At 63.5% G+C, this 14435-nt stretch overlaps 1 protein-coding gene across 2 annotated transcripts in view; it reads left to right on the forward strand.

Moving 5' to 3' along the window:
* Positions 1-14435, forward strand: part of PFKL (phosphofructokinase, liver type) — a 28794-nt gene continuing 14359 nt past the window's right edge. Inside the window, exons 1-7 of one of the 2 annotated variants that reach the window (XM_023630274.2) lie at positions 1-340; positions 6042-6115; positions 9262-9339; positions 11605-11794; positions 12462-12627; positions 13106-13150; positions 13402-13510. In XM_023630274.2, coding sequence (XP_023486042.1) covers positions 256-340; positions 6042-6115; positions 9262-9339; positions 11605-11794; positions 12462-12627; positions 13106-13150; positions 13402-13510 — 747 coding nt within the window. In that variant the 5' untranslated portion in view covers positions 1-255. The remainder of the gene's footprint in view (positions 341-6041; positions 6116-9261; positions 9340-11604; positions 11795-12461; positions 12628-13105; positions 13151-13401; positions 13511-14435) is intronic. The other variant, XR_011432952.1, reaches the window with a different exon arrangement.

Raw genomic sequence — 14435 nt, forward strand, 5'->3', positions numbered from 1 at the left:
AAACGGAAAAGCTGGGCCAAGGTCGCAGCTCCCCGCTGGGGGGCGAGGGGGACCCCGGGACAGCCGCGCAGGCACTTCCAGAGCGGGGCGCGCTGGGGCTGTCGCGCGGCCGCCCCCAACCTGCGGCCGGGGCAGCGGTGACCTCACACGTGGCGCCGGGGGCGGGGCGCGCGGCGCGGGGCGGGGACGGCGACAGCGGCGCGGAGCGGCGCGGCTCGGGCAGGGAGCGAGAGAGCGGCCCGTCTCGGCGGCGCCATGGCCACCGTGGACCTGGAGAAGCTGCGGATGTCGGGGGCCGGCAAGGCCATCGGCGTGCTCACCAGCGGCGGCGACGCGCAAGGTGGGCGGGTGCGCGGGGCCTGTCGCCGGGCGGGCGGGGGGCTGCTCCCTGTCCCGGTCGGGCCCCTCCGGGGGCGCCGGCCACCCCGCTGGTGGACCTGGGGGCGCGCGGCCGGCGGAGAGCCCTGGGCGCTGCGCCTTCCGTCCCCATCTCAGTCCGCGTCCTCGGACCCGCCCCGCGCGCTCCGGCCCCGGGCGTACGTGCCGCCCGCCACGGCCTCCGCTCCCCGCCCTCGCGCGCCCGCCGCCGGGGGTGTGTCTGCGCGGGGCGGTGGCCCGGCGACAGGCGCGCGGGCAGTGCTGGAGGGGGCACATGTCTGGAGGCGTGTTTCCTGGAGGCCACGCCGAGCGTAGGCTCCCCATGGTTGGGCAGGTCTCCGCAGGTCCCCAGAGCGAGGCTCTTCCTGGTTCCGACTTGGAGACACGGTGTTTCCTCCAATCCAGGGCCCTCTGAAGTTCGCGCCCCATCCCTTCCGCTGCATCCAGCTCCATCCGGCTGGCAGGGGTGGGGCGGCCGTGGCAGACCTACCCAGGACAGCCCCTCCTCTTTCCTCTAGTTTTGGAGCCCGGGTGGGGACAAGGGTGGGATGGAAGGTGCGCTGTCTGGGCGCTTGGGGAGTGTTCTTTAGCTCAGACCTGTTCCCACCCTCCTTGTACAGGGGCTGCCCAGGGTCCTGTAGCTGAGGTCCTGGCAGAGGGGGGAGAGTGCTCCACCTGGGGTCTATCCTGGCAGTTCCTCTCCTGACAGCCTGGTCCTGTCCTGCCTGCCTTTCCCGGCACCTCTGGCCCAGCATGACCAGCGTGGCACCTGTCATGCTCAGCCACACGGACACACCACACACCCTGAACCCCAGGAGAGACCTTAAGTAGACCAGGAAGCAGGGCTGGGAGAGGCAGCACCAGCACGCTCAGCTGCGCCGCTGGGCCTGGTCTGTCTCCTTCGAGATCAGAAAGTGCAGACACAGCTTCCTCCGCCTTAGGCCCCTGACCCCTCCCTGCTCAGAGCAGGGCAGAGGTAGGAGGAGGCTCTCACAGCCCGGGAGGACAGAAAGAGTCAGCTGCTGTCTGCATCCCACCATCCGCATCCCCACTGCACAGGTCCCTCCTGCAGATTCTGGCTGAGCGGTCTGGGCCTGGCCCGGCCAGCGGGCAGTGTGCCCTGATGCATGTCCTCGGCCCCGCCGTGGCTAGAGGACTTGCTGCCTGTTGCTGGGCAGTGGCAGCTCCCTAGAGCAGACCCAGTGGGCTAGGGCTGGGGCCAGCAGGCTTAGAGGGTGGTCTTGGCAAAGCATCATCCCGTGAGATTAGCCCATGGGAAAGGCCCGGTGCATGAGGACAGACACATCCTCAGAGGGCTGGACCCACCTTGCCAGAGAGGCACAGAGAGGCGTGTGGGGCCCCGACTCCCATGGCTCTTGCGGGCACAGGGGTTTCTACCCTAGTCTCCTGTGTGTGCCATGGAGACAACAGCACTGGGGGACAGGGAGCCGGGGGCAGGGAGGATAAATGGCATGCATTTAGGCATGGGTACAAAGCCCTGTGAGTGGCATGTTCCTTCCCTCCCCTGGCACAGACAGAGGACACGGGGTGAGTGGGGTTGGCTGAAAGGCCAGGGAGGAAGGGGCCCCAGTAGTGAGGGTGCTGCCAGCCTGGGGAGGCCAGCCGGCTGAGGGCAGAGCCTGTCTTAGCTGTGCTTCTCCACTTGGTGCCTCCCACCGAACAGGCAGCGTTTCCTGGACGCGGCTGGAGCGTGGCCACCAGTGCGCCTGCTGGCTGACTATTGGTCCCTCACCTCATGCCTTTCTCTGCAGGTGGCTTTGTGTCCCAGAACCCCTGGCAGCTCTGGCCTCACTCTGTGTGCTCTCTCCAACGTGTAGACGTCCTAACCGCGTAGATGTGGTAGCTGGTGGTTTTCTGGTTGGGGCTGTGAGAGAGGACTCCTCCACAAACTTGCCCAGTTTAGGGCTTGGGCCCGATGCCAGGAGGAAGATGCAGGGGCCAGCTGGTGCTCTGGGGAGAAGGGAGCCTTTCTGTTTTGCAAGTGTTGAAACCAGTCAGTGGGTGTGCGCCCTGGGCTGGCTCACCCTCTTGCCAGCATTTCTCCTGGGATCTGGCTCCAGGCGGCGGGTGCTCAGGTTGCCATGAGGGCCCTCTATGTCCTTCCAAATAAAGACTGACCTTGTAGGGACCTGACGGGGCCATGTGGGCCCTCCCATGTGGGCCCTCCTGAGTGGGCACTGGGCTGACAGCAGCCAGGAGAATGGGCACCCTCATGTGCACTTTCCTTCCAGATGCTCAAGTCTGCATTTGTTGGAAGGTGTGAAAACCAGGCAGCCTCACGGAGTGGAGGGCCAGCCCCAGGTCCTGGTTGGCCTTGACCAGCCGTGTGACTGACCCCAAGCACTTCCCTCAGGCCTCAGTTTCCCCTTCTGTAAATGGGGGGAAGGGACAAGACAGGCCACCTGGCAGGTTCCTTCCAGCCAGCCTGGAGTCCGTGTCCTCTGCGGGCTCGGGGCCTCCCTTCCTGTTGGCCGGGAGGGTCAGAGTTGAGGGAAGACAGTTGTCCAAGGGCATCAGAGCAGAGTACTTGGTGCAAAAGTAGCTAGACATTCATAACACAGCCCAGCTCGCCCACCATTTCCACCTCGGCTCCACCTGGGGCAGCCCCTCCCAGCCTTTTAAGTCGTGCCCACGGGTCTGCCTTCTCCCAGTGGATGGCCTGTATCTGCAGGTGAGGGTTTTGCTCCCAGCACCCCCCCCAACCCCCATCTTGTTGTGTCCCAGCCAGGCGCCGCGTCTACAGTCCACTGACAACGAAGTCTTGGTCTGCAGAGCTCAGTGTCACCGCATGGTCACCACTTTCTTGTCCAGTTTGTTTTTCCAAGGACTAGTTGTGAAGAAAAGCCATGTTAGGGACAAATGCATCGACCTCAGACATCCTTTTGGTCGCTTTGTCGGTTTCCTCCAACAGGGAGTCAGGGTCTGCAGTCTCCCTGGCCCAATGTGGGGGGGGGGCGGGTCTAGAGGTCGAGGGGTCGCGAGGTCGAGGGGTGCCTCCTCAGCTGGGAGACAAGCTGCTCTGCTGCCCGCCGCTCTCCTGGCTGGGTGGGGCTCTGGCTGCCGCCCGGGTTTGTTTTCAGAAAGACAAGCAGATTGAAGAGCAATTAAAAAGAGCCTCACGGCTTACGGTGAGGTTTGGGGAAATGCACACCCTCAGGCCACATTTCCATGGCAGCCAAACAGTCTTATTCCACAACTCTGGACTAACACGGTCCTCCCAGTACCCAAACCCTGACCCTGGGGTCTCTTTGCTCATCGGGGGCTCCGGACAAGCCCACCAGGCTGGCTAGTGAGACGGCTGTGACCCCAGGGCTGGACTGCCCGGCAGCACACGCAGCCAGGGCTGACCAGAGAGACCTCCGGGTTGGACAGTGGGCCTGGGTCCCTGGCCACTGCCCCCTCTACTCTCTCTCCTCGCCCGTCGGGAGCCGGTAGCCTCCCTCCTGCCTGCCAGAGGTGAGGCTGGGACCTTGAGCCTCCAGTGGGCCCAAAGTGGCCTTACCTAGCAAGGGCGGCCAGGGAGGAGGCCGGACGCCTCTGCCAGGACCTGGGGCTTGATGGGTGTGGGTGGGGGGAGAAAGCTCTGCTGCTGTCTGACCTCCCTCACCACCCCACCCTGGCGAGGGCAGGGAGGGCAGGGAACCTGCGGCCCACGGGCCCCTGACCTTGGGCAGCGGGACTTGCGACCTTCACGGCAGGCCCTTGGGGGGCAGCTCAGTTGTCTGGGGGTAGGGGGCTCTTTGGGCTCCTGTCCACTGACTTCAGCCTCCATAACCCCACCTTCACCCCTCGGGGCCGTGAGACATTTATGGTTTCTTTAGAAATGAGGTTCTGCTGGAGTCGAGTGTGTAAGCCGCGAGGGTTGCCAGCTCAGGTCTCTGCCGCCCTGATGTCTAGACACCCCTGGCCCTGGACACCAGGCAGCAGGAGCCTCAGCTGCCGGGTGGGGATGGGGCCTCTCACTGTGCCTGAGGAGGGGCTCCGGCAGGTCCCCTGTCCTCCCTCTGGGACCTCGGTTTCTCGTCTGGAGATTGGGGATAGGGGCGCACGCCCCGTCTGCATCTGCAGGAGCCCTGTGCCCTGCGCTGGGCTCTTCCGAGGTGCTCTGCAGCCCTTGGGGCATCTCTCAGACCTGCTCACACCCCTGGGCCCTGCCTGCCAGGCTGGAGACCCCGTGAGACTTGTGTAACCAGGGTAAAGGTCGAGAGTCCGCACGTTGGGGTTGCCTTGTGGAGCACATGCTGTGAGGGACCCCAGAAGCGATGGCACTCCTGTGGGATTGCCTGAGCAGAGGGCACTGCCCACCTCTCGCTCGGGGGACCGGAGCACAGCCCTCCTGGGGGCACGGCCACGCCTGGCGTTTACAGCGGCCTCCTCCAGGGACAGGCTTTCACAAGCTCGGGGACAGACCACAGGGAGCGTGTGTGTCCTCTGGGCTGGGACTGCTGGGAGGAAGGCGGGGGAGTAGGGGGTGGTCCTCTCTTGTGGTTCAGCCCCCAGCCCCCCGCATCCGGGGACGGGCCCCAGGCCAGGTGACCGTGGCCGTCTTTCTTCCTCTCTGGGGACTTGGGGACAGTCCCGCCTGCTCCTTTTGTTCTGAACCACTCATCTCTCTTGTGACCTGGGCTCTCAGGAAAGAGGGTTTGAGGCAGAACGCCGACAGCCATGGAGTTCCAGGCTCGGCAGGGGCCTCGCCCATCCCTGGCCGCTACCAGTATGGGGCTGGGCCACCCGGGGGGCCCGCCCTGGGGCTGCTGACCAGGGTGTTTGCCTGGGCCTGGAGGCCTGCTGCCTGGGTGAGGCCCTGTTCCACCCTCGGACAGCCACAGAGGCTGCTGCCCACACACTCATGGGGCCGCCCCCTCCCCTGCCCCCTGAATGTTCCAGGAAGCTACACTGCAGCAGCGTAGCTGCTAGGGACAGGGGCCGGGGCTGGGGGACAGGGAAGAGAGGTGACCCTCCTCCCCTGAGCCTGGTGGCTCCCATGTGCAGGCTGAAGGGCAGGAGTGTGAGTCCACTCAGTCGCCCTGCCTGAGGCCGCTGGACCTCCCAGCGCCCCAGGACCCTGGCCCTAGGGGCAGGCAGGGCTGTCCCCTGCTGGTTGGGGATGGAGAGGACACTGCCCTCCTCTCCTGTCTCATGGAGCCTGCCCTCGGGAGCGCCTGGGGTCCATAGCAGAGCATGACGGGTGGGCTTGGGGGTGCTGCCCTCAGTGTCCCCTCTGCCTTCTGTTTTCGTCTTGGGGCCAAGAGCCCACCTTGCTCAGATTCCCCTGGTCGGGATCTGCCCTGGGGGCCGGGGGGCGTGGGGCTCCACCGAGCAGCAGAGGCTGGTGGGGGGGACCACGGGAGTGCATGAGGCAGGAGATGATCTGGAACATTTGCACACTCTGGTCTCCAGGCTCAGGCTGATGAGGCCCAGGTGGGGATTTTCCTGGTGTAACTCTCGGGGGAGCTTGATTCCAAATACTTGGAAGCTGAAACGGCCTCCTGGGGTTCACCCTGTGCCTGACCTGGTGACCCAGGTGACCCAGCCTGGACCTCGCACTCCTGGCTCAGTCTCTGCTGAGATGCCGGGCAGGGTGGCCCGGGGTCCCGACATCTCTGCATCCCAACTGACAGTGTTGCCCTGACTCCTTGCAGGTATGAATGCCGCCGTCAGAGCTGTGACGCGCATGGGCATTTACGTGGGAGCCAAAGTCTTCCTCATCTATGAGGTAAGGCTCGGGGCAGATCCGTGGCCCCCACGCTGGCTGAACGGACTGTGTGCTCGGGTCAAGAGTGATGGGGAGGAGAGAAGTGAGGCTTGGGGGAGACAGAAAGGAGACCTGGTCCTGCCCCACAGTCTCGCTAGTCCTCATTCAATCCCGGAGGCCCAGGCTAGGGGTGGGGTGGCACGGAGGCTGCTCAGGACGAGGTGGGCGGGAGGGGGCCCGCCCTCCAGCCTGGGTACTCGTGGGTGCGCTGTGTCCCTTGAGAGTGGGGTGCTGCAGTGCTCCCCTGAGACCCGGGAACCCCAACCCCCGTCTTTCCAGCCTCGTCCTCCTCTGACCCCCAGCCCTCCTGCCCCATCTCCCAATCGTGTTTGAATCACCCACCAGCCTCCTGGGGCCAAAACACCAGAGGATTGTTCTATGTCGTTCTGGCGGGAGTTGATGCCCCCTTAGCCTCATACCTGCCCTCCCCCCACTCCCCTTTAAGATTTGGGGCTGACCCTCCAGGCTGGGTATTTCTCTCTCTCTCTCTCTCTCTCTCTCTCTCTCACACACACACACACACACACACACACACACACACACACACACGCCCACGCACACACTCTCTCTGGTGGGTACAGCATCCTGTGGTTTTCCGGCAGCATTGTGTTACGCACTGTGTTACTTTGTTTTTACTTTTTACATAGAATGTTTCGAAGCCTGGCCTGCTCTGCTCTCCCTGGGGCTTCCCTCCTCCACTGGTCCTGGCCCTTCGCCCTGGCTGTCCCTTCACCCAGGCCCCGGGGTAGGCCGGTCCACACCACCCCTGGCTGCACAGGGGAGGGGATCTGAATGAAAGGACTCCTCCTACCCGCAGGGCTCTGGACCCTCAGACCAGGCCTGGATGGCTGGGACCCTGCAAAGCCCTAGGTCATGTTTGGGAAGCAGATCTCCTCAAAGTCTCAGGAGCCAGGCAGGTGGGGCCTACACCCTGATAAGGGTCTAGAACCTTCTGGAGGACAGAGTGAGATTCTCCAGGGAGTGGCCTCGTTTCCTGGACAAGCAGTGTCCAGACGGGGAGGAGTGGGTCTAAGTCCCAGCCCCCTGAGATTGTGCATATGTGGCAGGTGTGTCCTTTCACCTCTGTAGGGGAGGAAGACATTTCCTCTACCCTCTCTGGGTTCTTCTGGCTGGAGAATGAATTAAATTCACATGAGACAGAATAACAGGAGAAAATTAATCAAAGCTTTAGAACATGTATACATGGGAGAGGCTCAGGCAAGCTGAGCAATTCACCAAAATGGCTGAAGCCCCCACCTTAAATATCATCTTCAGCTAACGACAAAGGAGGACGTTGGGGCTGGGGGAGTCAGTTACAGGAGGTTACCAGACAAGCACAGTAAACAGGAATAAAATTATGCAGATTTAAGTCCTTGCCTTCAGCATTGATAAGAGTTTCTAGAGATAAGGTCATCCCCCCTTCTTCCTGGTACAGAGAGGGAGACACCTTTGCAGATGGAGATTTCCTTTACAATGTAGATGTTTCTTAACAAAGCGTAAGTAAACTCTGCTTCTCAGAGCCTCCTTCCCACCTGCAGTTTTTAAAAGTAACCAGCCTAAAATAATCCTCATGCCAAAGAGACATATCTTGGGGTGGCCAACTCCCGTCCCCCACACCTCCTTGACCTTCGATTTCTTCTTCTGTTAAGTGGGGATACCTGTTCCTTCCTCCTGGGGATGTAAGGGCATGAGAGCTATGCAATGTTGTGAGTTGAAGCACTTTTCACAGCTGACACCGAGAGGGGCTCAGTGAATGGGACTGTTTTTATTCACCCAAGAGCCCAAACTGGATCTTTGGGCTCAGAGTGGACACAGGGAGAGTGGGCAGAAGTGTGCTGGGCCTGCGGCGAGTCCTGAGCCTGCCTGGGGGCCTGGCCCAGGGCGGGGAGAGGGGACGGGTGCCCAGGACCCTGCAGACCCCATGATGGGACAATAAGCATTGTTCCTCCTGAGGGGAGGAGGCAGAGCTGGGCTGGGCTCCAGCCCCAGGCAGGAGCAGTGGCTCATCTGCTGCCGCTTCACTGGAGGGGCTGGGAGGGCTGCACGGAGGAGGTGGCCTGGCTCGTCTGGGCATGATGGTGCCGTATCTTTCTACTACTTATAAATGCATGTGTCCTACACACAGACTATGTAAGAACTCCTGCTAATAAGGGGCAGGCCCCACGAGAGAAGAGATGGCAAGACACCAGGACAGGCACCTCTCGCAGAGGCTGTCCAGATGGCCCAGGGCTTATGCTGTAGGAAGACAGCACGTGGTCCACATGGAAGTTCAAGTTAGGGCCACCTGAGGGCTGACATTCCGCCCTCGGGCTCAGAGTAGCTCTGCCCAGTGCCGCGGGCTGTGCGCCTGGAAGCCCTGGCCACGTTGCCGGTGGGCAAGGAGGCAGCACAGGCACATCCAGGTGCCATGTGGTGATGCGGTGACAGCTGCTCAGTCCCCCAGCGACTCAGGGGTCCTCCCCCAGGAGACGTGTGCCTTCTCAGCAGCCTCACTTTAACATTTCCAAACATGAGCCCTCGCAGTGTCCACCAGCAGTGCACAGATCATGACTGTGGGGTGGCACAGTGGACGTGGGCGTAGCCATGACAGCACACAGTTCCGTGGGGCCTCGGGGATGCCAGGTTGAGGGAAAGGGGCCAGACACAGAGGGGACAGTGTGCTGTCATTTCTGCATCTAGTCGACGCCCTTAGGAGACAGGACAGTGGGTTCCTCAGGGAGGGGAGGGTCCTGGAAGGGCAGGGGACAGCTGGGCAGTGGGCTCGTTCTGATCTGGGAACAGTGACCTAGGTGTGGCCAGGAACCCTCGTCAGTCGGGCCCCTGCGAGGGGGACCCTGTGCTGAGGGAGTGACGCGCTATAGTTGATAGTCTGCATGCCCTGAAGAGGGTGTTCTGGAGGCCCAGCTGGGTGCCCCGGGCCCCTCCCCCGATAGCCCATGACCGCTGGCTGACCCCGCCTTCGTCGCCCATGGCGCTGGGTGGTCAGGGCCCTTGGGCCTGCTTCCTGCTGGTGGGGTTTGGGCTGAGGTTTGAAGTGCCCTGCCCCCCACGGCAGTGCTGTCCTGCTGCTGGGGCCCCCATCTCATGCCTGTCCCTTCTGGTTTCAGGGCTACGAGGGCCTCGTGGAAGGAGGAGAGAACATCAAGAAGGCCAACTGGCTTAGCGTTTCCAACATCATCCAGCTGGTAAGGCTTGTGGTGGGGAGGCCTCTTCCTGCCTGTGAGTGCACATGCACAGACACACACGGACACATAGATGTACACGCAGACACGCACAGAGAGACACACGCAGAGAGACACACAGAGAGACACAGAGACACACAGATGCACATGCAGACACACAGACACACATGGACACATAGATGCGCATGCAGACACACACGCAGAGAAACAGAGACACACACACACAGACACACACACATGCACATACCAGCCCACTGGGGCTCAGCTCCAGGCTGACCGTGTCGTCCTCCTGCCTTGGGGTCTTGGGGATGTGGTGGCCCCGGGACATCTTTGATACGATTGTTCATTCTCACTTTCTATATAGGGGTGTGTGGGCAGGAGAGGACACTTTGGAGAAGGCGTGCCACAGGCTCTGAGTGGCCTCTCCACACCTCCCCCGGCCGTCCCATTCTTCATCATCGCTCTGAGCCTCTAGTGCCCGAGGCCACGGGCGAGCCGGTGTCTCCCTCCAACTTGGGGTGGGTGGTGGGGGAGCACCTGCGGGGCCAAGGATCCCTGGAAGAGGTGGTCTGGGCCTGATCTCCAGGGGGAGACCTTTGTCCCCGACAGAGCTGGGGCCATCCTGCAGGTACTTGTCACCTGTTTATCCCCGGCCACCAGCTGATGCTGCTTATGCAAGCGGCCAGTTGTCCCCATGAGCCACACATGAGTCAGCGGGAGTAGTGGGTGGACTGGCCTGGACCCCAGTGCCCAGAGGCCTGCCCCAGGTCTCGTCCAGGTGGGGCCAACCCGTGTGTGCCGCCTGCCCCTCTTCCAGATCAGATGTCACCAACGGGCCTCGCTCTCCCAGGCGCCCGTGGGACAGAGCTAGTTTGTTGTCCCAGCCCTGGTCGGTCCAGTGGGGCTCAGACGAGCCTTGTTCTTGGGCTTCGTCAGCCCCCACCCCTGTGTCCTCCTGCTGGGGAGCAGAGCCCTCAAGCCCCCTGTCATGGAGTGGAGCTACGACCTGGACACCACTGTCCTCCACCCCAGATGTCCAGGGAGGGTGGCCTGTACGCCCCTGGCTAGATCTGGCCATTACTCTCTGACTCTGTGTTGAGGACGGCTGTGGCCTCTCTGTCCTGAGTGACCAGCCTAGGAAAGTGGCTTTGGGCCGAGTACTAAGCTGGGATGTGACACTGCATGAAAGGTGGGCAGGTGAAAGATGTGGGGAAGAGCTGGTGCTCGGGGAGGAATGAGGAGTGAGGAGCAGCAGGGGCAGAGGGCAGGAGGGGGCAGAGGGTGCGGCAGACGGGGCAGGAGGGGGCAGAAGGGGTGGCGGGGCAGAGGAGATGGAGGGGGCAGGGGTGCAGAGGGGGTGGGGGGGCCGGAGGGGGCAGAGGGGCAGAGCGGGCAGGATGGGGCAGAGAGGGCAGAGGGGGCAGTGGGGGCAGGAGAGGGCAGGAGGGGACAGAGGGTGTGGCAGACAGGGCAGGAGGGGGCAGAAGGGGTGGCGGGGCAGAGGAGACAGAGGGGGCAGGGGTGCAGAGGGGGTGGGGGGGCCAGAGGGGGCAGAGAGGGCAGAGGGGGCAGTGGGGGCAGGAGAGGGCAGGAGGGGACAGAGGGGCAGGATGGGCTCTGGGAGGAAAGGCCAGCTGGGTTGGGCATCTCTGGTTGCGTTTCCAGGAGGAGCCCTGGAGGCCCTCAGGCGGTTTGCAGGCGCAGAGGGAGGTGTGGGCTCTGCTTTGAGGGCAGTGCCGCCAGGCTGGTCCCTTTGAGCCTGGGGCCCATGCCCGTCCAGGCGGGTCTCAGGAGCAGCATGGTGGGGCCCGGGCACTTTGTTCTCAGGTCTGGCCGAGCACAGTGGGCCTGTGGGTGGGCTGTGGGCAGGGCCCTCGAGGGAGCCCAGGGCTGAAGCTGACCAGGGAGAGGCCACATGAACCCTGGTCTGAGCTGCCTGAGGTGTGACCCTCAGGGCTCAGGAGCTCCTGCATTGGTGCCTGCGTGTGTGTGTGTGTGTGTGTGTGTGTGTGTGTGTGTATGTTGCACTCTACAGATTTCAGGGCCTGCCCACTGCATTACCTTGTTTGAACTTTCTGAGCCTGACGGGTGGACGTCCTTCTCGTTGTACCTGGGAGGAGAACGGCCCAGGGAGGTGGGGACGCTGCCCAGGCTTCCAGAGAACTTGGGTCCACCGGTCCCCTCCTGCCCAGTGCCAGGGTCCCTCCAGTGCCTCCAAGGGGCCCTTCTGCCGCTCCGTTGGTCAAGTGTCCTGTGTCCTCCACGCAGGGTGGCACCATCATTGGCAGCGCCCGCTGCAAGGCCTTCACCACTCGGGAGGGACGCCTGGCGGCTGCCTACAACCTGGTCCAGCGTGGCATCACTAACCTGTGTGTCATCGGCGGGGACGGGAGCCTCACGGGCGCCAACGTCTTCCGCAGCGAGTGGGGCAGCCTGCTGGAGGAGCTGGTGAGGGAAGGTGGGTCAGCGGCCCGAGCCCAGCACCGAGCAGCTTGGGGCGGGGGCTGGCCCAGGGTGGGGATGCAGGGGCCCCTGCACCCACTTTGCCACTGCAGGGCAGTGGGAACATGCAGGGCGAGGGGAGCAGGTGAGACGCTGTGTGTTTGCTGGGCGGGAGGAGTGGGCCTGGCCCCCAGGACGACCCTGGACAGCTCAGGAGCCGTTGGTCCTGGTTTGGCCGGTAGTGAGGTCAGTGTTGGAGCTCGAGGCCTCTGGGGACCCAGCATCAGGGACCCCCAGGCAGTGCCTGGCCTCCGGGTGGCGGACAGCAGTTGCTGGTCTGACTCACCTCCATGGTGAAGACAAGTCTCTGTAACTGATTCCCAGACGTGGGTTGCAGACTCTGCCACAGTTTGCTGAAGCGTAAGAGTTAAAATTCGGTAACAAATCAGACGCGAAGTCCCGAGGCTGCTGGTGGGAAAGTGACGTCTTAGCTTCGTTAGTTCTGTGCCACTTGTGGGGTCCCAGAGATTAGGGGGTGTCCTCTCCAGGGCTCTCTCCTGGTCCGGGTGACCCGTCTACACTTGGCATCGATGGGGGACGGGGCCCTCTCTTCCCGTGTCATGGCCCCAAGGGAGCTGGGTTGGGCGGTGGGGCCTCAGCTGGGCGTCCTGCTCCTCGCCCAGGCAAGATCTCGGAGAGCACAGCTCAGACCTACTCGCACCTCAACATCGCTGGGCTGGTGGGCTCCATCGATAACGACTTCTGCGGCACCGACATGACCATCGGCACAGACTCAGCCCTGCACCGCATCATGGAGGTCATTGACGCCATCACCACCACCGCCCAGAGGTGAGTGAGGCCCGCAGCCTCTCAGGGCCTCCCGGGCCGCCAGGCGGGTGAGCTTGGGATCCTGTCTCCTGGCGAGGGGGTGAGGCCACTGCTCTGCAGGGGTCCTAGCTGTGCAGACCTCCTCTGTCAGGCCGCCCTCCGGCCCTGGGGTGATGGGTTCCCTGGTCCTCGGGCTACTGGCTACTGACAGCCAGGCCCAGGCGAGGTGAATGGCCTTCAGCCTTAGCAGCAGCAGATCCATGAAAACCAGCCTGAAGGCACAGAGGTGGCTTTCAGGGCAGAGACATGGCCGCCCTGGGTGAGAAAGGCTGCCTGTCCTTTGGCTGCTCCCGTGTCTGCCGTGTTGCCCAGGCACTCCCCTGGCAGAGGGGGGCTGTGGGCAGCGTGGCACGGCCCCTGTGGCTCCCGGGAGGCCGGGCCACAGAGCTCAACTCAGGGAGGCTGGGCACTGACACTTCCTCCCTGCTCTGTGTCACAGCCACCAGAGGACGTTCGTGCTGGAGGTGATGGGGCGGCACTGCGGGTAAGGGGGCTGCCCTGGTCGGCCCGGGGGCCCGGGGCTCCTGGGGAGCAGGAGTGGGGTGTGGTGCCCTGTTGTGCCTGGCCCATGGCGGGTGCTCATTTAATGCTGTCGGTGTGAGAGTGGGGTGTGGGGAGTCCTGACTCTGGGGCTGGATGCAGCTCAGAGCGGCACCTCCCTGTGACCCGGGGTCTGGGCCGTGGTGCTAGGTCGGGGTCCCACCTGCTGCAGCCCCTAACGCTCCCCTCCTCCAGGTACCTGGCCCTGGTGTCCGCCCTGGCCTCGGGGGCCGACTGGCTGTTCATCCCCGAGGCCCCCCCTGAGGACGGCTGGGAGAACTTCATGTGCGAGAGGCTTGGCGAGGTAGGTGGCTGAGGGTCCCCCCCAGAGTCCCTGCTGTGAGCCGCTTGGCCGGCACAGAGAGGCAGGCGAGGTAGGTGGCTGAGGGTCCCCCCCAGAGTCCCTGCTGTGAGCCGCTTGGCCGGCACAGAGAGGCAGGCGAGGTAGGCGGCTGAGGGTCCCCCCAGAGTCCCTGCTGTGAGCCGCTTGGCCGGCACAGAGAGGCAGGCGAGGTAGGCGGCTGAGGGTCTCCCCAGAGTCCCTGCTGTGAGCCGCTTGGCCGGCACAGAGAGGCAGGCGAGGTAGGCGGCTGAGGGTCTCCCCAGAGTCCCTGCTGTGAGCTGCTTGGCCGGCACAGAGAGGCAGGTGTCCCCCGGTTAGCCTCCCTGGGGTTGTGTGACCAGCTTTGGCTGATTCGTGATCACTCTGGTTCCACAAGCATCTGCAAGCGTCCCCCTGGGGGCGGCACCCAGCCAGGTGTGGGAGGGCTGGCTGCCATGGATACACCTGGGGGCCTGCCCCCTGGAGGGCAGAGGGGGACACTCAGGATGCTGCCGTGGGCTCAGCTCTCTGTGGTCAGTGCTGACACGGGACAAGGGGCAGGAGTGGGGACACAGTCAGGCTGGCCTCTTGGGGGCCATGACTGCTGAGGCTGAGCCGGGGGGAGGTGGCCTCGTGAAGATGGGTGGGTGAGGACATGGAGCAGTGGCCCCAGTAGAATAGCCCACAGTGGGTCAGGGAGGCCAGAGCCCATGGGGAGGAGCAGGGTGCCGAGATGGGGGTGACCGTCCCCTAGAATGCAGCTCTCTGTCCCTCAGGTCAGAGTCAGAGGGCTCTGGCACAAGACAGGCAGCCACTGCCCCAGGGGCCCCCAAGAGCTCCCAGCTAGGGCAGGTTTGCCCTCAGCCGGGCTGGGGCTCAGTGTGGACGGGAGGGCCGTGAAGCGGGG

The sequence above is a fragment of the Equus caballus genome, chromosome 26, assembly GCF_041296265.1.
Source record: "Equus caballus isolate H_3958 breed thoroughbred chromosome 26, TB-T2T, whole genome shotgun sequence".
NCBI classification, from domain to species: Eukaryota; Metazoa; Chordata; class Mammalia; order Perissodactyla; family Equidae; genus Equus; species Equus caballus.